The sequence below is a fragment of the Nicotiana tabacum genome, chromosome 2 (genome assembly GCF_000715075.1).
Source record: "Nicotiana tabacum cultivar K326 chromosome 2, ASM71507v2, whole genome shotgun sequence".
Lineage (NCBI taxonomy): Eukaryota > Viridiplantae > Streptophyta > Magnoliopsida > Solanales > Solanaceae > Nicotiana > Nicotiana tabacum.
This window is the reverse complement of record NC_134081.1, coordinates 77,566,162-77,587,023: the sequence shown is the minus strand read 5'-3', so window position 1 is coordinate 77,587,023 and position 20,862 is coordinate 77,566,162. Positions and strand designations below refer to the sequence as shown.

The following is a 20,862-nucleotide window of genomic DNA, read 5'->3' as shown; positions in this document are numbered from 1 at the left end:
TCAATTCAAAAAGTTCATTGACATGATGAAGAGTCTCTCGATAAATATGCTATTAGTTTAAGCCTTGGAGAAAATGCCGGGTTATGCAAAGTTTATGAAGGATTTGGTGACAAAGAAGCGGTCGATGAATTTTGAAACTATCAAAGTCACTCATCAAGTGAGTGTAATTGTGCATTCGATGGCTCATAAATTGGAAGATCCCGGTGCTTTCACAATCCCTTGTACCATTGGAATGTCGAGTTTGCTAAAGCTCTTTATGATCTTGGGGCAAGTATCAATTTGATGCCCTATTCAGTTTTCAAAACTTTGGGAATTGGGCAACCAAGACCCACATCTATGAGATTACAAATGGCCGATCGTACAATGAAGAGACCGTTGGGAGTGATTGAAGATGTATTGGTTCGTGTTGATAAGTTCATCCTTCCGGCGGATTTTGTTATTCTTGATTGTGAAGTGGACTATGAGGTGCCGATTATTCTTGGAAGACCTTTTCTTGCTACGGGGAATGCTCTTATTGATGTGGAATCTGGAGAACTCACTTTCTGGGTGGGTGATGAAAAGGTGGTGTCCACGTGTGCAAATCTATGCGGCAACCAAATAGCAATGAAGTGTGTTCTTTCGTGGACTTGGTGACCGATGTAATTATTGATAATACAAGTGTTATGATTAATGTGGGTGATATGTTGGAGGCCGTCTTGCTCAACTTTGATGATGACGAGATGTATGGCTTCATAGAATGTGTGAATTCTTTGCAAGGAATGGGGTCGTATAACTATGCACCCCGGAAACTTTTCTTGGATCTTGAAAATAGGAAAACTCCTCCTACAAAGCCTTCAATTGAAGAGCCTCCTACCTTGGAGTTGAAGCCATTTCCTCCACATCTTCGGTATGAATTTCTTGGTCCTTGCTCTACTTTACCGGTTATTCTTTTCTCTTGTTTGACTAACGTGCGGGTTGACTCTACATTGGCAGTGCTCTACATGAGGAAGAAGGCTATTGGGTGGATTTTGGCGGATATTTGGGGAATACGCCCCACATTTTGCATGCACAAGATTAACTTGGAGGAGGATGCCAAACCATCTATTGAACATCAAAGGAGACTCAATGAAGCTATGCAAGACGTGGTCAAAAAGGAGATTATCAAATGGTTGGATGTCGGGTTTGTCTACCCCATTTCCGATAGTTCGTGGACTTCTTCGGTGTAATGTGTCCCAAAAAGGGGGGGCATGACAGTGGTCACCAATGACAAGAATGAGTTGATTCCCACAAGAATAGTGACCAGGTGGAGAGTGTGTATGAACTATCGCAAGCTAAACAAAGTCACAAGGAAAGATCATTTTCCACTTCCCTTCCTTGACCAAATTCTTGATAGGTTGGCCGACTATTCTTTCTATTGCTTTCTAGATGGATATTCGAGCTACAACCAAATCCTTATTGCTCCGAAAGATCAAGAGAAAACAACTTTCACATGTCCCTATGGTAGTTTTGCTTTCAAGCGAATGCCATTTAGCTTATGTAATCAGCGACTTTTCAAAGGTGTATGATGGCGATCTTTATGGATATGGTCGAGGACTACCTTGAAGTCTTCATGGATTACTTCTCGGTGTACAGGGATTCCTTTGATAATTTCTTGACAAATTTGGATAAAGTATTGGCAAGGCGTGAAGAAACGAACTTGGTGCTAAATTGGGAGAAATGCCATTTCATGGTAGAGGAGAGCATTGTACTTGGCCACAAAATTTCAAAGAATGGCATAGAGGTCGACAAGGCAAAGGTTGAGGTGATTTCTAAACTTTCACCTCCAACGTCAGTGAAGGGCGTGCGAAGTTTCTTAGGTCACGCGGGGTTCTACCGGTATTTCATCAAAGATTTTTCTAAAGTGGTAAACCTGTTAATGCAAGCTCTTAGAGAAAGATGCTAAGTTTCACTTCAATGATAATTGCATAAGAGCCTTTGAATTGCTAAAGTTTAATTTGACAACCACTCCCATTATCATCGCTCCTAATTAGAGTATCCCTTTTGAGCTCGTGTGTGATGCTAGTGATGTAGTGGTTGGAGCAGTTTTGGGGCAACACATCAACAAGATTTTTCATCCGGTCTACTATGCTAGTAAGACCATGAATAATGCCCAAGTCAACTACACAGTTACGGAAAAATAGCTCCTAGCCATTGTGTTTGCAATTGAGAAGTTTCGCCCGTACTTGATGGGTGCAAAGGTTATTGTTCATACGGATCATGCCGCACTTCGCTATCTTATGATCAAGAAAGATTCCAAAGCTTGGTTGATGATGTGGGTGCTATTGTTGCAAGAGTTTGATATTGACATCCAAGATCGAAAAGGGAGTGAAAATCAAGTGGCGGACCACTTGTCTCGTTTGGAGGAGGAGGGGAGGCCGCATGATGGCCTTCAAATCAAATGACTCCTTCCCCGAAGAGCAACTCTTGGCTATTTCAATGAAGGAGGTGCCATGGTTCGCGGATCTAGCAAACTTCCTTGTGTGTAGAATCATCCTGGATGAGTTCTCTTCAAATCAAAGGAAAAAGCTCAAACGGGATTGTCAAGATTATCATTGGGACGAGCCATACCTTTTCCATATTTGCACAGATGGGGTAATTAGAAGATGTGTGCCAGACGAAGAGCAAAGTGATATTCTTGAGGCTTGCCATTCTTCGCCTTATGGTGGTTACTATGGCAGAGCAAGAACGACGGCCAAAGTGATAAGTTGCGATTTCTATTGGCCCACTCTTTACAAATATGCAAGTGATATGGTGAAAAGATGTGAGAATGTCAATGGGCCGATGGAATCTCAAAGAAAAATGAGATGCCTCTCACTATCATTTTGGAGATTGATATCTTTGATGTGTGGGGTATTGACTTCATGGGTCCTTTTGTGAGTTCTTGTGGAAACACCTACATCTTGGTCGCGGTTGATTATGTGTTTAAATATGTTGAGGCCATTGCTCTACCCAACAATGAAGCGATAAGTGTGGTGGCGTTCTTGAAGAAGAATATTTTCACAAGATTTGGTACTCCGCGGGCTATCATAAGCGATGAGGGGCAACAAGGCTTTTGACACGTTGCTTAGCAAGTATGGTGTCACTCATAAAGTTACGACTCCCTATCATCCACAAGCTAGTGGTCAAGTTGAAGTCTCCAACCGGGAGATAAAGAGTATCTTGTCAAAAATAGTGAATGCTAACCGGACGGATTGGTCAAAGAAGCTTGATGATGCACTATGGGCTTATCGGACTGCTTTCAAAACTCCTATCGGGTTTTCTCCATACCGGTTAGTGTTTGGAAAAGCTTGTCATCTTCCGGTGGAACTTAAGCACAAAGCCATGTGGGTTTTAAAGAAATTGAATCATAATTGGGATGCAATTGCTAATTTGCGGGTTGCACATTTGAATGAATTGGATGAGTTCCGGTACCATGCCTATGCAAGTTCATCCTTGTACAAAGAGAAGATGAAATACCTCCATGACACATTCGGAACAGGGAGTTCAAGTTGGGCGATCTTGTTCTGTTGTTCAACTCACGGTTAAAGATGTTTCCCTGAAAGCTGAAATCTAAATGGAGTGGTCCCTTTAAAATTATGGGTGTAACGCCTTTTGGTGCATTGGACTTGAAGAACAAAAACAATGAGGTTTTTCGAGTCAATGGTCACCGGGTGAAGCACTATTTGGGAAAGGTTGATGATGGCCACGTGGTGGCAGCGATTCATTTCAAATGATGGTAATCTGCATCGTGCCGCGATCTTAAATCAGGCGCTTCTTGGGAGGCAACATATATTCCTTTTTTTTTCTTTTCGTCTTTTGTAGTTAGGTATTATTTTGGTGCTAACTGGTTTTGAAGTATGTTGCAGGAATGAGTGTACTTTACAGGAATTATGCCCAGAAAATTGGCTAAGTGTGGAAAGAATTACGGACCGCAAATATATTGTGCGGACCGCAAAATTTTGGTTGCTACAGCAAAAGGTGATCTGCGGCCGCGCAATTTAAAAGGGGAAAATGACAACTCTTTGAAGTTGGTTTGTCAGAGAAATGGCCAAATTGCGGTCGCAAGACAAAATCTGCGATCCGCAACAAATTCTGCGGCCGCACAGAAAATTCTACGGACCGCAACACAAAAGAACTTCTGAGCCCCCAGGTAACAGAGTGCGGACCGCAACGGGAATTCTGCGACCGTACTCAACTTTCTTTCCCTCAGTCAAAATCGTCTAGTATAAATAGAAGGCCTAGGCTATTGTTACTTTTTTTCCTTCTCTAATCATTCACAAGTCTAAAACATTAAAATCATCTGGTAAATTATCTGCCACACACACTCAACATCTGTGATCACTCATTTGCACTACTTCAAATCTGGTATGACTCAATTACTTGTAGAATTTTTCAATTTTTAGTTTAATTTACAACTTGTTATTTAGTTTTAGGCCAATTATCAGTAGAATTCAATTATACAACCATGTGGGGTTAAAACTGTAGTGGGTCAACTAGTACTTGCTCTATGGGGAATGGGTAAATAGGTTTTCATGATTATACACTACCACCATGTCAAATTTGTGCAAAAATTGCAAACCCTAGAACTCTAATCGTAATTGTGTTGAAATCTGCGGCCGCACAAGAAATTGTGCGGTCCGTAGAAGTTAAAATTAGGGTACTTTAGTCAAGCATTATTTTGCGGCCGCAATGAAAAATGTGTGGATCGCAAAAATCCCATCGCGGTCGCAGAACAACTAGTTCTCTATTATCAGAGAGTTGTCAATTTGATAACTTACATGTGCGGCAGTAATGGAAAATGTGTGGACCACAGAAAAGTGATTGCGGCCACAAAACATCCCATTCTCTGTTATCAGAGAGTTGGCATATTGGTGGTATCTGAGTTGCGGCCACAATGACAATTCTGTGGACCGCAATCCAATTCTGCGGCCGCAAAATTAAATTGTGCGGTCCGCAATGCCCAGTCTGCGGCCGCAATGATAATTCTGCGGACCGCACTCCCTTACCCTGCAAGCATGTTTTACACTATATAGTTCACTGTCTTTCTGGTGTGTTCTTATATGTTTGCACTTGAGTTATAACTGACACCTGTTGTTGCTTGGTACCGAAAATGGTTAGATCTTGAGGCAGAGGTGATACTTCAAAGGGGAGGGGTGAACCTTCCAGGAGTCGAGGCAAGAGTGCTTTACCCCATGCCCTCCAAAAGATAATCACAAAGAAGGCTACAGCCGGCCGATGGAGAAATGCAGAGCCCTCCGAATCCAGTTCTTATGCCCCGTCTAGGGAATCATCAGGGGGAAACTCGGTTCAAGAGCTGCCAATTGTCCAATCAAAGCCATCAGGAAGGTATCAACTCCGGGACGAGCCTTCCACATCATATAACACCTCTGAGGCTTCAGAAAGTGCTAGTCAGGATTTCGAGCCCTCCTCTACACATGTCCCTGGGGCACCAATGACTAGAGTTGATGACATCCCAGATGATGGCCAAGGGGGAGATACTACAGTTGCTGGACTTGAGTGGTCGAAGAAGAAAGTAGTCTGGGAGGACCAGTTCGTCAGTCTGGTTGCCTTTACTAGCTTCCGTGGGTGGTGGCCGGTGAGGTCGCTCACTCTTGAGCAATAGTTCCAATTACAAGATCTAGTAAAGTATAACCCGACAGTCTTGAGGCAGTTCCAAGAGCGGAAGAGGTGGATGTGGTTCACCTAGAGCATAATGGATGCAAAGAAATATCTTGTCCGGGAGTTCTACGCCAATGTGGCGCACATCAAGAAAGGGGCAAAGATAACTAAAGTGAGGAACCTGAAGGTGCGTTTTGACCAGCACACATTGATCACCTACTTGGGGTTTGATGATGTTTAGCCCGCATAATATTTGGAGAAGTTGGCAATGGGAGATGCAACTCGCCCATGGCTAGCTGAGATTTTGGCATCTCCTGGGCCACCACCACCATGGATTACCGCAGGGGTGTCTATTCATAAAAACACCCTGAGTTTTGAGGCGAAGGGGTAGCAGACCTTTGTATGTAGCCGACTCGACCAGTATCAGAATGAGACAAATCTTCCTATCCCGCGGGCAGTTCTAGTCACCTCCATCATGGCCGGGTACCCGATCAATGTGGGTGCCGTGATGTCGGCCAACATATATGTGGTCGCCAGGCAGCTGATACCTCCTACCCGTATCCCAACACCATTACTGAGTATCTTACGGATGCACGGGTGGAGCCGAGACATTTTGATACGAAGGTACGGGCGAAGAAGCCTTTCTCATGGTATTCGTTGATGGATTCACACAACCCTAAGAAAAAGGGTTAGCCGACTACCACCCTAGGCCAGTCTGATGAGACATTGGTGGTAGCTGCAGAGACAGTTGACATGCCATTTACGTCAGCAGAGCCTTAATCCAGTGCAACAGCTATGCCCTTACTTCCAGCCTCAGTGCCTCCAGCATCCCCCATTACAGGTTCCACCTCGGCTTTAAAGCCGGTGCCGATGCCCACTGCTCTACTATCTGCGCTGCGAGTCTCCCAAACACTGGCGAGCCTCAACAATTGGACGCAGATAGCTACTGCAAAGCTGTCTGACATATCCAGTAATGTTGTAGCATAGTCCTCCACTTCGGCACCCCAGATGCCCACAGTTGAAGAAATTCTGAAGAAGCTCTTGGAGAATCAGAACATAACCATGGCCACTTTGGTGCAGCATGGGTCAGTGATAGAAGAGTTGGGCAAGGAAGTGAAGAAGATGCAGTAGTCCCAGGTCTCCAAGAAGTCATTGGACAAGCTCCGAGGCAGATTACCAAGATTTGCAGCAGTTGGAGACATTCCATTTGACATGCTGATTGACCTGCACCACCCAGGCCCAGATCCTACAGCACATACAACACCGGCTGGCTAGTCTAAGGAGCCAGACCTTGCTGCTGACACTACCGAGGCAATACATCAGATGTTCACCAGCCCAGTCACGCCCAGAGTTGATGATGTGAGATATAGTTGGATGAGACTGAGGTCGGTGATGCTGCTGTGGACATGGAGATGGCCAAGGAGCCATAGGGAGTTTTCTTCACTCTTACCCTTCCTTTACTCTTATTTTGTTAAGCATTGGGGACAATGCTTATTTTTATTCGGGGTGGGGGGTGGGGGTGGTGGAGTTTATTTGATATATTTTGATGATTCTGATACAATTGGTTTGTAATAACTGACAATATTTTCTTCTTTTTACTTATTCTGTATATATTCTCTCTTTTCTCCCTCATTATGTATATATCTTCTTTCATTATGTATATTTGTTATGTTTTCGATAGTTTTTGCTTTGTAACTTCTTTACATGTGTTCTCTTATTAGTTAGTGTTAAACTAACTAGGTTCTTTTTGAATTAGTAGCTTCTTTCTGATTTAATAGCTTCTTTTTGTGTTTCAGTAGATAATAAGTCTTTGGTTTTCTTAATATCACAGTTCTTTCCAAAGGTAGTTTTTGTGTGAACCGGGTGACTCTTTCTAATGATGTATGGCGTGACAACCTTCTTAAAGGACTGAGTCCGTTTTGGTGTTTAGGTAATAATAGTAGTAGTAATGAATAAAAAGACATAATTACGTTAAGCTCGAAGAGTCAAACATGCTTCACTTGGTACCAACACACTTAACTACGTGCTTATGGTTAAAAACAAGTCTTTTGGAAAGAAATAGCTCTAGTTAGTGACTTTGTGACTCTTGGGTTGACTTAGGCAATTATCGAGTGGTTTAATCGAATTATAGTGATTTTCAATCTTGAATGTGGTCGTTGTGGGTCCTCGACTCTATCCTCTTTAACAATCCAGTTGCGTGAGAGGTGAGATGTTTTTGTTACAAGTCCAAGTACCCGTACGAATAGTCTAGAACTTGCCCCGAATGTATTTCAAGACGAAATCGTAAGTTTTGCTTGGCTTGATAAATGATTGTAGGCTTTCCTTGACCCGCTTGAATTCTCCATTACCTACCAATGTTATTATCCCTAGTCAACCCATTTGAGCCTCAAGCCTTTCTCATTTGATAACCATGTTACAAGCATGTACCCATTTTGTCGTGACCCTCTCTTGGCACCCGAGCTTTCCTTAACACTCTTCTGAAATAATTGGCTAAAAATGTAAGTTTGGGGGAGAGACGAGGAGCTTGAAAGAGGTATCAAGGCACAAAAAGAGAAAAGAAATGATGATAAGGAAAGGCAAAGAAAAAAAAGAACAAAAAGAAAAATGCAAAAGAAGGTGAATAAGTGAAGGATTTGAAGGGATTCAAAGAAAAGTAATGGAACAAAGCATGAAGAAATCAAAGAGGGAGAAAATGAATATCATAATCAAGAAAGAATGACTCTAAGTCTCTCTAGTTCTCCCAAGGAAAAGAAAATGCCTCAAAGAATTGAAAAGGCATGAGTCGAGAACAAAAAAATGGAGTGCTTAAGGAAAGATGAACCCACTCTATCATAGCATATCCAACCTTAGTCCAAAAGCCTTCATTGCATTCCGAAAAATCCCTACGTGATTTCAAGCCGAGTGAGCTTACATTAGTGGTGGTTTACATGAGGGACAAGCCTATGGTACTTAAAGCCTTACTTGCGACATTCTCTTGAGAGAGATGAGTGAACCTTTCGCAAATCTTTGAATTGAGTGCTAAAATTCTTAAGTGAGATAGGCAAGCGGAGAGTAAAGGAGGAGGAGTTTGGGATCCAGAATGACCTACATGAAAGAGCGAGCTTCCACAATGAATAAAGTCAACTCTTGATGCTCAAGTGTCACATTAGAACTATATGTGCACAAAAGTTTAACTTGTCGCCTTGTTGATAATACATAAGTAGTATGGGTAATTATTGGTATCAAGTGATGTGTGAATGACTCACCATTGATTGGTTGTAATGGTCCTTAACTTGTGGAGGTGGGGACTATTTTATTTGCTTGAGGACAAGCAAAGACTTAAGTTTGGGAGAGTTGATAAATGAGGATTTTGACTACTTATTAGCACATTTTAGCTTTTATTTTAGTTTAAAAGCAATGAATTGCGTTCCCGAAATTGATGAAATATGCTAAATTACAGGAATATTGGAAGATGGACTCCCGAGATAAAATCCAACTCAAAAAGGAGTAATCTAAACTCAAGGCAATAAAAGGCACAGAAGCTCATAAAGTGCGGACCGCAAAATTTCATATGCGGCCGCAGATGATGAAGGAAAGTCCAGCAGGCTTTTGTGCAAAGAGCGGACCGCACATGAATTGTGCGGCTGTAAAAGCTGGGCTAGGAACAAAGTTCAGAGAATGTGCAAATTCCTAAGTTCCAAGTCCCTCAGAAGTGCGGACCGCAGAACCAAGTTGCGACCGCAGTTATAAATCTGCGGACCGCAAAAAGAATGCCTCGCGGCCGCAGACCTCCAGTTCCTGACAAGTTGAAGAAATCTGCGGACCGCACATGGAATTGTGTGGTCGCAGAACCTCCCGAGGGGTATTTTTGTCCGAAGTTGTCAGCTTTATATAAATAGAAGAGTTTCACGAAATTAGGTCAATTTTTGATACCAGCAGCTACAGTAGACGTTTCTCTTTGCTTCTTTTAGTAGTTTTTAATATTTTGGGATATTTTAACAGAGATTTTATCATTTTAATTTTTACAATATGAGTTTAATTAGCATTTCTTCTTCTATTTCTTCAATTTCAAGCATGAGTAGCTAGATTTTTACTAGGGTTGTGACTCAACCCTAGTGTGTAAACCTTAGGAGTGTTTAACTTAATTCTTGTTTATAATTGGGTATTTATTATTTAGCCTTGTTCATGCTTTAATTTGTGGAATTAATAATTGCAAATATTAGTTCATGCCTATTTGACTTAGTCTCTACTTGAGAAAGAGAGACTTAGTCTAGGACAACTCGGCTAACAAGAAATTGGGTCAATCGAGAGATTGATAATCCCAATTAAAGGGTTCAACCTAGAGATAGTAATAACCCGACTTGAGCTTTTATCAACCATTTTGTGCAATACTCATTTGGGCTTGAGAACGCCAAATTGTGCAAAAGCACTCTCTGACCGAGAGGTATTAAGTGCGTAATTGGGAGTTGATAGTTATAATACACCACGATCAATAAAACAAGCATTAAGGTTTATATCCCATTAGGCAAACACCTAGGTGATGGTCATAGCCCTAGGCTTTTTACAAAACTTGAAAAACAACAAAAATATTTTTTTAGTTTTACTTCTTAACTTTGCAATAATCAACCCAATTTGTGAAAGTGTAAATTGAGGTAGTTCAAACTCACGTACTACAATATATAAGCCTAACTCCCATTTGTAACTCCCTGTGAAAATCGACCCAGACTCTTGTTGTGTACTACTATTGCAATCGACCGTTTTATAACCTTGAATTGAGGTGTGAAATTGGACGAGATCAGTTACTCAAAAGTCAAACCTTAGTCAATTTTTTCAACTTAAAGCTTCTGAAATTAGAATTTTATTTCCAAATTAACTCCGAACTTCCCGAATTTTAATTCCGACCACACGTACAAGTCATAATGCCTAAAGTAAAGCTACCCAATACCTCAAACCGCCGAACGATGCGCTAGAGCTCAAAACGATTGGTCGGGTCATTACACACTTGATTAATAAATTGCAAAGAGGTTGAAAAGACTTGATGAATCACTTATCCTTTTGCAAGTACAAGGAATATAATGTATGATTTCTAGATGTCCTCAAATCTATCAAAGAAAATGCAAAAACAAGAAAACTGAAAAAGAAGAGAATGTTTCACTTCCAAATAGACGGAGTAACCATTATGCAAAAAATATTAAATAAGAATCATTTTTTTGATACTTGCCCAAATCTTTCCAGAGAGATGTCTCATCAACTTCATAACAACAAAAGCAGCATTTAAAGTCGAGCAGCAAAAACAACAATATCCTACATTTTGCATATATGTCAAGCACAATAATAATTTGTTTTTGTGCTAAATTTGAAAACAATCATATTAGTAAAGTTGATGCAATGATCTTACCGCATGTCTCTAATAAAAACCAAACTACTGACTGTCCTTATTATCTTCTAGAGCAATTACATTGTATGTGAGCTGCCACAAAGAATTTATAATACCTTTTATGTCATTTATACAATTTATTTATTCAGAGAGAATGATAAAGGTATTGATAATATAAAATTATTCTATCATGAAAATGAACCTGGTGTGTTGGATTCTTATTCATTTCCTAAAATATCTTTACGTTTTGAGAGAAATGAAGAGTTATTAATTTGGTTAATGCTGGGAGATCAAAAGGCTTAACTAGCGTTTGACCATAGATTCCCAAATTTATTCTGAAAAATTTGATTTTGGTGAAGTTTGGTTTGAAGATGAAAATGTGTTTAGACATCTGTTTTGGGTGAAGTTTGGTTTGGAAAAACATGAAACATGACTTATACCCACAAGTTCTAAAAACTATCACAAATACCCAACAGTACCATTATCAATAACATTCATTATATTATCGCAAACCATAGTCCTGAACATAAATAAATTTAATACAAAATTATCATTTTTATAATGAACTACATGATACACTATCAGATGACCGAGAAGACGAAGCAACATCGTTACAAAATAATAAATGGTGGGCTCTTTTATAAAATATAAAAGTTTGGGGCAATTTTAAAAAATATAATAGTGATATTTTGGCCCAGCTGGTTTTGGGATTTGGGATTTGGTCAAAATATAGGTAAAATCTATGGCCAAACATGTGTTTGCTAAATAAAACTCAAGTTTATTTTGGCAAAATCTATGGCCAAACGGGTCCTTAGATTGTGATAAAATATTCTTTCCAGTTAACAATTTCACCACAATCATTATTTATCATTTAATAGGATTCACAATTTAATAACCAACTTTATTTTCTGTGCATTTATGTGAAATGATTAATGACTGTATTGGTGAAAATGAAATGGCATATCAAGAGGCCGAGAATAATAAATTAGCAGGTGAAAAACTCTTCCCATTAAGTACATACGTAAGAATAGTTTGGAAATGATTGATAGTTAATAAATTAATGAGAAGTAATTTTATTTGGATAAATTAAATGACATTGCACGGAATACATCTATAATTTTCTATAAAATTGTCTTCAATCCAAGATGAAAGCATATAAATACAATGAATTAATTAAAATTTGCAGCATCTCTAAAGTGTATACAATAACGGTTGAACGTATGGTAACCTGTTATCACGATTATTTCTTTGTTGTGAATTATTTATAAACACAACATTAAGCATAAAACATCATTTAATGTGAGGTCATTTTAATTTTAGGTAGAGGGTAATTTGGTCATTCAGTTTTTGAAGGACATTATAGTAATCTAAAAGTGTTCATGCTTGTATGAAAATTAAGCAGGATGGATATAACAAATTCGTATGATCGGCCCCGATTAGTCTGAGATCGAGAATAGTTGAGTAATGATTATTGATTGATAGGAAAAGCATGGAGTTTAACATTAGCACAATGCAAAAGATCTGTCAAGTGAATTGTTAGAAGGCACAATCGTCAGACAGTAAAAATGAAACATCAAGCATTATTATAAACAAGCTGAAGAAAACAGCTCAACAAATGTCAAATCTGGTCAATCTTGTCTTGTAAAAGAATGATGAAGATCAATAAGAATGCTGTATTCAGCCTAAATAGTAACAAAAGATAAAAGATAAAAGGAAATGATAAGAGGAGAGCACATTTTGTCAGCAAAGTCCCGAGCAGGGTCTTGCCTATTTTTGCCTGGTCTCCAAGGTCATATGCGTTCCTGGTAAATGGCACCAAATTCTGCTCTCCATGCTTGATCATCATCATATTCATGATGTTGGACGGTTTCACTGTTTGCTACATCTGAGTCCTCCCTGTACAATGGCGGCCTCAATGCTGCTTCTGGCAATCGGCTCTCAGCAAGATACTGTTTCATTGTTATCATCTCCATCTTATGTTTTCTCTTCAGCTTCTCTATTTGCTTCTTTAATTTCTCATTCTCTTCCTTTGATTTTGTAAAGTTTTCCTGTAAAAAAAAAAAGGGAATATTTGATCAAAATGACTACATCTCCAGACATGTTTAAACACAAAATTACCTCAGCAACTGAAGCTGTTTCCTCTGCTTCTCTCAACCTAACAAGAAGTTCTCCAGCAGCGTGAACAGCTTCAGCAGTGTCTTTAAGTTGAGCTCTAAGGCTTCTATTCTCCTTTTTCAGCATTTCCCTCTCCCTCTCCCTTTCCACTCTCAAAGCTGAGAGCTCCGCAGCGAGAGACTTGGCAAAACGAGCACCATGACCTTTTCTTCCTGCTTTTGCTGCAGCCATTTTCACATCTTGTATCCCCTGCAAGATCAACTTATGCTTCTCAGCTAAGTCGTTATACTTATCCTGTAATTCCGCATAATGCTCAATCATTCTGGCTTGCCCAAGGACGGATCTTTTGAGGGCATCATCCAACTCTTCTGTGCACTTCTTCTCCAACATCAGTTCCATTGCCACCTTTTCTGCACGCCGGCGGTGAGCCTCGAGATCAATTCTCAGTTCATCAGTTAAACAAATCCACTCGCTCTCCATTTCGGTCCATCTTTCTCTTTCCTTCTCAAGTTCTTCACCAGAACTTTTAGGATATGCACCACTTTTTCTCAGCTGCATTGATTGTGCCAATAAGGAGGATCTGGTTCTTTCAATTGATTTATTTGTAGAAGCTCCATTATGTGACTGCAATTGGGACCTTAAACCTTCAATTTCTTTTAGTAATGTTTCTCTCTCAGCCATATCAAACAATCTTTTCCCACCACAATGATCCACATCGCCCTGAATTTCTTTAATTTCATACTTCTCTTTTACAGCTTCAGGATCAGGACTTTCCTCATCATCCCATTTCAGAAGCTGTAAACATATCACAAGTAGGTATTAAGATAATACGGGAAAAGGCTCCACTTCAACAAAAGAAAGCAAAAGCAGCACTAACCTTTGGGTTGTTTAGTGATTGACTCCCATTCTGATAAATTATTGAAGCCTGCTTCTCATAGTCCTTGAATTCAACGACCTTACCACATTCAATCAGGGAACTTGGTTCTATTGTGCATTTACACTGGACTAGCTGCAAGGACAAAATTCGCAATGGATGTCAAATATCAAGTAAAGTGTTGTCACATTAAAATAAAATATTACTCGAGTGAAAGAACTCTTACTCGTTGGTTTAGCTGCTCAATTTTGTCTGCTTGATCCTTGCATACGCTTTCAAGCTGCTTCTCTCTCTCTAGAGCTTGGAACAGAACTTTCTCTGGGTCCTGCCAAAGAAAAAATAACATTTTAATTTAACAGTCACAATGAGCCAAAAAAGAAAGAGGCAAGCTACTCATTTACATACTTCAGGCACTTGATCGGAACTTGCCCCTTCCACAGGGACCATCCATGATGTCCGAAGGCTACCCTGAACATCACTAGAGGAAGTTGCTTTCCTGTTGCACTTTGGACACACAAATGAAGTAGCTAAAAAACGAGAAGTTAGTCCCTCTGCCGATGATGTTTGAACAGAAGAGTTGGCCTTATCATTTGATAATGGGCTTGGTTTTACTGCCAAATGTTCAAAAGAGAAGGAAACTAAGGATCTATTTGATGCGGAGTTCCTCTGGTGATAGTCAATGATCTCCAGACCTCTATGCAGACTGGCAGCCAAGGACTCAGTTGGCCCAGGAAATATTCTGCTGGACCTCAAAGAAGACTGGACGAGGTCACCTTGTGGTAGGGGAGACAACTCTGGACTTTTGGAAGAACATTGGATATCATCTTCACTGGAGACAATTAAGCTTTTCCTCTGGGTACTTCGGAACTTTGGCGACTCAGATAACACAGGGCCCTGAAGAACAGCAGAACCGCGACGTGGGCTGATTGAGATGCTATTACAGTACTCAGGTTGCATTATTTCCATCTCTTGATCAGCATTATTTTGGGTCTCCTCTAGTGTTTCTTCTGAGTTAATTTCTTCATTTCCACTCTCTTCTGAGCAGCTGAGATAGTGTTCACTTTCTCCAGAAGAATATTTTAGGGAGTCTTTCTTCTCAAGTGTTTCTTTTGAGTTATCTCCATGTGAACCACGTAAGTTATCAATCTGGAGTTGTAGTTCTTTTATATCATCCTCATTGATGTGAATCTCTTCTTCACGATCATTATCTATGCTAGGTAAGATCAGTGAACGGTTAAGGCTCACTCTCAACTGATTCAAGCTTTCACGTACATTTGGTCCTCTGAAGTAGCCATTGCTTCCAACTGAAATGCTTGTGCTTGACCGTGCTCTTATTAGCTCTTCCTGTAAGTGATAAAAGTATTTGTCAGATAAGGTTCACTTTCTCTATGAATTGGAAGCACAGTTTGCCCCCTTGAGACAAGTGGAGTACCTTCAGTTGGCGAATCTGATCACTCAGGCCATTAACATCATCTTCTGATATTTCATTTACCAATGGCTCATTTGGCATGAGTTTCACCCGTTTTCCAAATCTGAGAGTGCTTATTGTTTCACTATTATGCCTACATAAATGTTCCCCAAATCAGTGACATAAAGAAAATTTAAAAAACTAATATTTCATATGCAGTTGGTCATATGACCTCATCCAGTTTCACTTGTGTACCAAATAATTTTACAATGTTAAGCGTCAGATAAGATATGTTATTCATGCATGCCATCGGTAACAGAATGCTTTTCCCAGCTAAATTAAGATGATCTCTGCAATATATCTTCATAAATAAACACTGAATGAATCAAACGAGGAGGTACTTGTTTTCGGGGGTGACAGCACATATCACTGCGAGTTTGGCATTCCCTCCAAGTGATTCTCTCATTAAATGAGTCAAAGCGGAACTGCTATAGGAAACATCATCAAATTTCCCTGACTGGCTCCTTTCAGAAAGGACATTTACCAAACGCCTGCACCAGTTTTAGAAACAATTAACTAAGTACCATGCCTAAATAGCTGGAACTAAATTTTACTTTTTCCTGAACATAAAATTTCTGTTGGCACCACAAACTTTAATCTGAGAAGGCTTCTTTGACATATATGAGGTAATTTGAGATCAGAACATTAACTCCCTCCATACATACAAGAAAGTATTCCTGTCACAATCTACTGCACAATTTTTGCTTTGGGTAGCACATTTTTTGAGGTATACTTATGATGACAGCAAATTGGCAACATTGATCAGATTTCAAAAATGTCATCCATTTACAGCTTTCAACATTTACTTTTCTTTCTTCAATCAATATAACTACATCAATGAGCACAAAGGCATCAAAGTGCTTTCAAACTGCAAACATCTCAAACCTCTATGCATAATTTTGGCAATATGTGAAGATGAAAAGCAGAAGCACTTTGCTTGTAATATTTGAAAAGAAGAAATTTAGGAAAAAGATGTTTGAGTGCAAGTGACATCAAACACAAGATGACATTTAAATCAACAGCGAACAATCACTCAAATGCATTTATGAGCCATACCCGAGCTGTGATGTGGACTTCTTTACGTGCTTCCCTTCCTTAACAAACAGTTTACTAGCATCATCAGGTATAAATCTTTCAAATCCAGCAAGATCAACAAGGTTCATTCTGCTCATCTTTGAACTACCAAAACATTTTGATGAGGACTCCTGAAGCAATATTTTTAGATTAGGCAACTTGAAAGATTAAAGGAATTTTAGAAACTAGAAGGTAATATGAATTGCAGAATTGAGCTTGTTGCAGGACGACTAGTTAAGTATCGATGACTTAGTAAGCACACTGGTTAAATAAGGAGGCTAATGTATAACATTCTTTCCTGACAATGATAAGGCACAAGAAATCGTTTTTCTTTGTTGAAAAATACCTTGCACCAGGATTCAATGATGCAGGTAAAAACAATGTGGGACCTTGAACTCTTCGAGTTTATGTTCGTTGATCCAACTTTTCTGCTTGAAAGGCCCTACAATTCATATGCAAAAGAATAAGAAACAAAAAGAACTGAAAAACTGTAAAAGAAAGATCATCAAGCAGATGCAATCTCAGTTTGTTGCATTGACAGAGCAACAAGATTTTTCAAAACAAAAAAAAAAGTAGTGTAGAGGAGGAAAAGCACTCAGTGCTGTAATGCCACCTTAATCAATATCTGGGTGACGTCCTCATAGGTAGACACGTATTCTTCAGTCAAGTTTTCAACATAGAATCCAACCCTTGGATCGTCCATTATCTGGAACAGCCAAATCTTCAGCGCTCTATCTTCAGAAAGTAAATAAAGACCAGAACAGCATTCTTTTCCAAGTTAGAACAGGTAACTAACCTTTAAGTTTCGCTGTGTAGGATCGAGTAGATCCCCAATATGTTCTTCATATATCTGTAAAGGTACAAGTTTGACATGTTTTTACGTGATACCATATGCAAGAGACGTGGACTTGGGTAAAAGACAGAAAAAACATACCTCTAGGAATGAGCAACGACACTGGTAATTTATCTGTTTACCTTCAGAGTTCTCTTGCTCCTGATCAATCAGGGAAATTATCAAAATATCAGAGATGTCTTGACAGTCTTTAGTTCTGATTCATGATTGGATAAAGAACTTACTCTCTGAATACTAGAAAACAACGTCTGGAAAATGCGCGGAACAATGCCTTGAAGACCAATAGGTGATGGAACTTCAACCATGGAACTAGGAGGTCCCCACATCGTATATGTCTTGCCACTTCCAGTCTATGACCAAAAGAATCACTTCAGGCATCAGATACAGTTTATTTTGACACAAATAGGCCATAAAAATGAAACATAACAAGTAAGACCAACCTGTCCATAAGCTAAGAGAGAAGTGTTGTAACCTGCCAATGCATCCTTAACTAAAGGGGCACCAACTGATTGAAATATGTCTTCCTGTTGTCATAAGAAAAACCAGCTTAAAACTAAAAATCCCCTAATTATCGGAACCTTGTAAATAAAAAATCAGCCAAATCAGATCCCTCCTTAATTCCAACAACTGCACCTCTATCCCAAACTAGTAGGGATGGCTAAATGAATTCGCTATATATTTTACAATCTATTCGGACCAATGTCATTTAATTAGCATAGTAAGTGTAAAAACTAAACTAATTCAGATTAGCTAGTACAGCCGATAGTTACTTCCATTGTTCAACTCTTAACTAAGTCCCCCTCTTTAATTACGAATATCAGAAATAACTAAAAATGAAAAGGGTTGTGTAAATGCAAAGAACCGTGCACCATCTAATCCAAAATAATTTGAAAAGGCAGAAACTTGGGACTTAATTTCCGAACCTGAGTTGAATTGGAATCAAAAACCATGTCAAAGTTAAACTTTCGATCAGCAACGTATACTGAAGTATCAGAAACTTTGCGAACCGCTTGGCTTCCACTCTCATTACCATTGGCAGGTCTAATCCTTACAACTACCTGTCAAACACCCAGCAAACAGAATATGTGAAGATCATTATAACCAAAAACACAATAAACAGTTCTAGTGTAATTTTTTTTACGCCTAGTAGGTAATTACAGATATATGCATGCATTGATTGATAATCTGTTAAAAATGGTAACTAACCTACTGTCACAGGTTAAAATCCATTGGCAGTATAAAAAAATCATTACAACTGTCAGTATATATATATATAACTTAAACCTTTTGCTCGAGTTATATATACACAGTTCGAATCTATTGTCAAAAAAGTAACACAGTCCATATAACCTACTGATTTTAAAATAAAAACCCTCATGCGAAATATGAATGAAATCTGCAAGGGATTATTAAATTACCTTGACTGGTGAGTCAGGAGCTTCTAGAGTTTGTTCCAGGGCTTCAGATCTGGTGAGATCTTCCGATGTATAATCAGTATCAACCACGGGTTTTTTGAGGATAGAACTTGTAGGTAGAAGAGGGGGATCGGTGATCTGAATGTTGGGATCTATAGGAGCAACATTTTCACTGTTCATTTTATGTTTAAAGCGGCTTGAATTCAATTTTTTCTTAGTTGAAACTGATTTCGGGAGGAGGTTCCGGATTGATGAGGCTGAAATGTTGCCTAAGAATCTGTTCTCTGACATCTTTGAATGAAGAAAAGAGGGGTTGAGGAAGAAGAAGAAGAAGAATAAGTTGGTGGTGGTGGTGGTGGAGGAAATTGGAGACGAAGATTTGAATGTGAGATTGGAATTAGAGAGACGTTAGAGATGTATACGTCTATATGGTGAGAGATGACCGTTGCTCGACGGGGGTTTAAATGTTCAAATTGAAAGATTGAATGACAAAACTATCCTCTCACTCATTCTTTAGTTTCAACAGTAGGATTTTGTATGGGCTTTAGATGCCTTTAGTTCTGGGCCGTAGCCTAAGGCCCAATATTTGATGGGCTAAATCTGCCTTGATTTGGAGGGAGATTTGTACCCATAGGATTATGAAGAATTAACCCAAATAGCCGCTCATCCAATAACTTAAACTAAAAATAGCCGGTGGAGGTATAATATATGCATAATTTATGTATTGTATGTATATAATTAATGAATCAAATATACACGTGGCCCAATCTGTTAATTTATGGCCCAAACCGTTACCCATGCTCAATACCCGACACCAAAACTCATAACCCATACTCTCTCTTTCTTTGGGTTAGATTCAATTGTGTACATCAATTACTTGCCACCTACTCTTGATGATGATGATCAACGTGTTCTCTCTTTTTGGTACCATTGTGATGGCTAAAGTTACAAATTAAAGGACATTCTAAGCTAGCATTTGGCCATAGATTCCCAAATTTATTCTGAAAAATTTGATTTGGGTGAAGTTTGGTTTGAAGATGAAAATGTGTTTGGGCATCTGTTTTGGGTGAAGTTTGATTTGGAAAAACATGAAGCATGACTTATATCCACAAGTTTTAAAAACTATCACAAATACCCAACAGTACCATTATCAATAACATTTATTATATTATCGCAAACCATAGTCCTGAACATAAATAAATTTGATACAAAATTATCATTTTTATAATGAACTACATGATACACTATCAGATGACCGAGAAGACGAAACAACATCGTTACAAAATAATAAATGGTGGGCTCTTGTATAAAATACAAAAGTTTGGGACAATTTTTAAAAAATATAATAGTGATATTTTGGCCCAAAACTAGCTATTGAGCGGGTTTTGGGATTTGAGATTTGGCCTAAATGTAGGCAAAATCTATGGTCAAACATGTGTTTGTCAAATAAAACTCAAGTTTATTTGGCAAAATCTATGGCCAAATGGGTCTCAAGTGATTTGAGTAAAAGTTATGAATTTGTTAAGTATGCGGATATTCAATAATGGCCAAAGTTACACGTTCTTCGAAGGCAGCAAATTCTTGGAACCATTGCTTCAAAATTTTAATCCGAACTCAACCTAAGCTTCTCCGATCAATCTCAATTTGTAACCAAAGACTCTCAACCAAAATTCGAACAAAGCCCAGTGATTAATTCAAGGAAGCTCAGGTTGTCTGCTTCACGGAGTCAACTCTAATTTGTTCAATCTAACTTAACCAAAACTTCACAAATTAAAATGCACTCGAATTTTACCCACAACTTATGTACAATGATACGAATAAGATCCAACAAACAATTTGAGCAATAAGAGATGAGGTCAAGAAACCCCGTGCATCTTCTCCACATATTAGGCCTCAAAAAATTTCGATCAAGCTCCTGTCAAACCATATCCAAATGCACTCAGATTTTGGATTCAGCTTCTAACAAGCTTTTACAATAGATTTAAAACTCACCAAGTCGATTTTGATTTAAAAACTTCACATCTAAAGTTTTGAACCAAGCTCAAAACTGATTTAATAAATTAATTAAATTAAACCAACAACATGAGAAGC

At 39.0% G+C, this 20,862-nt stretch overlaps 1 protein-coding gene across 2 annotated transcripts; it reads right to left on the bottom strand.

Moving 5' to 3' along the window:
* Positions 1-12,535: 12,535 nt before the first annotated feature.
* Positions 12,536-19,204, bottom strand: LOC107782554 (kinesin-like protein KIN12A). 2 transcript variants are annotated; one of them, NM_001325340.1, is given in 16 exon segments: positions 12,763-13,020; positions 13,091-13,882; positions 13,965-14,096; positions 14,188-14,286; positions 14,367-15,305; positions 15,394-15,523; positions 15,771-15,920; positions 16,486-16,634; positions 16,850-16,945; positions 17,117-17,209; positions 17,300-17,353; positions 17,438-17,497; positions 17,581-17,706; positions 17,797-17,880; positions 18,280-18,414; positions 18,775-19,062. In NM_001325340.1, coding segments are annotated over 16 exon segments (3,585 nt in total).
* Positions 19,205-20,862: the final 1,658 nt, after the last annotated feature.

What these genes read in the sequence shown, in the direction of transcription:
- LOC107782554 (XM_075224261.1), bottom strand. Translation starts at nt 19,062, where the DNA reads ATGTCAGAGAACAGATTCTTAGGCAACATTTCAGCCTCATCAATCCGG. An exon ending in CTCTCTTAGCTTATGGACAG is followed by an intron (nt 17,707 to 17,796) that starts GTTGGTCTTACT and finishes TTTTGGTCATAG; the next exon opens with ACTGGAAGTGGCAAGACATA. An exon ending in ATCAGATTCGCCAACTGAAG is followed by an intron (nt 15,306 to 15,393) that starts GTACTCCACTTG and finishes TATCACTTACAG; the next exon opens with GAAGAGCTAATAAGAGCACG.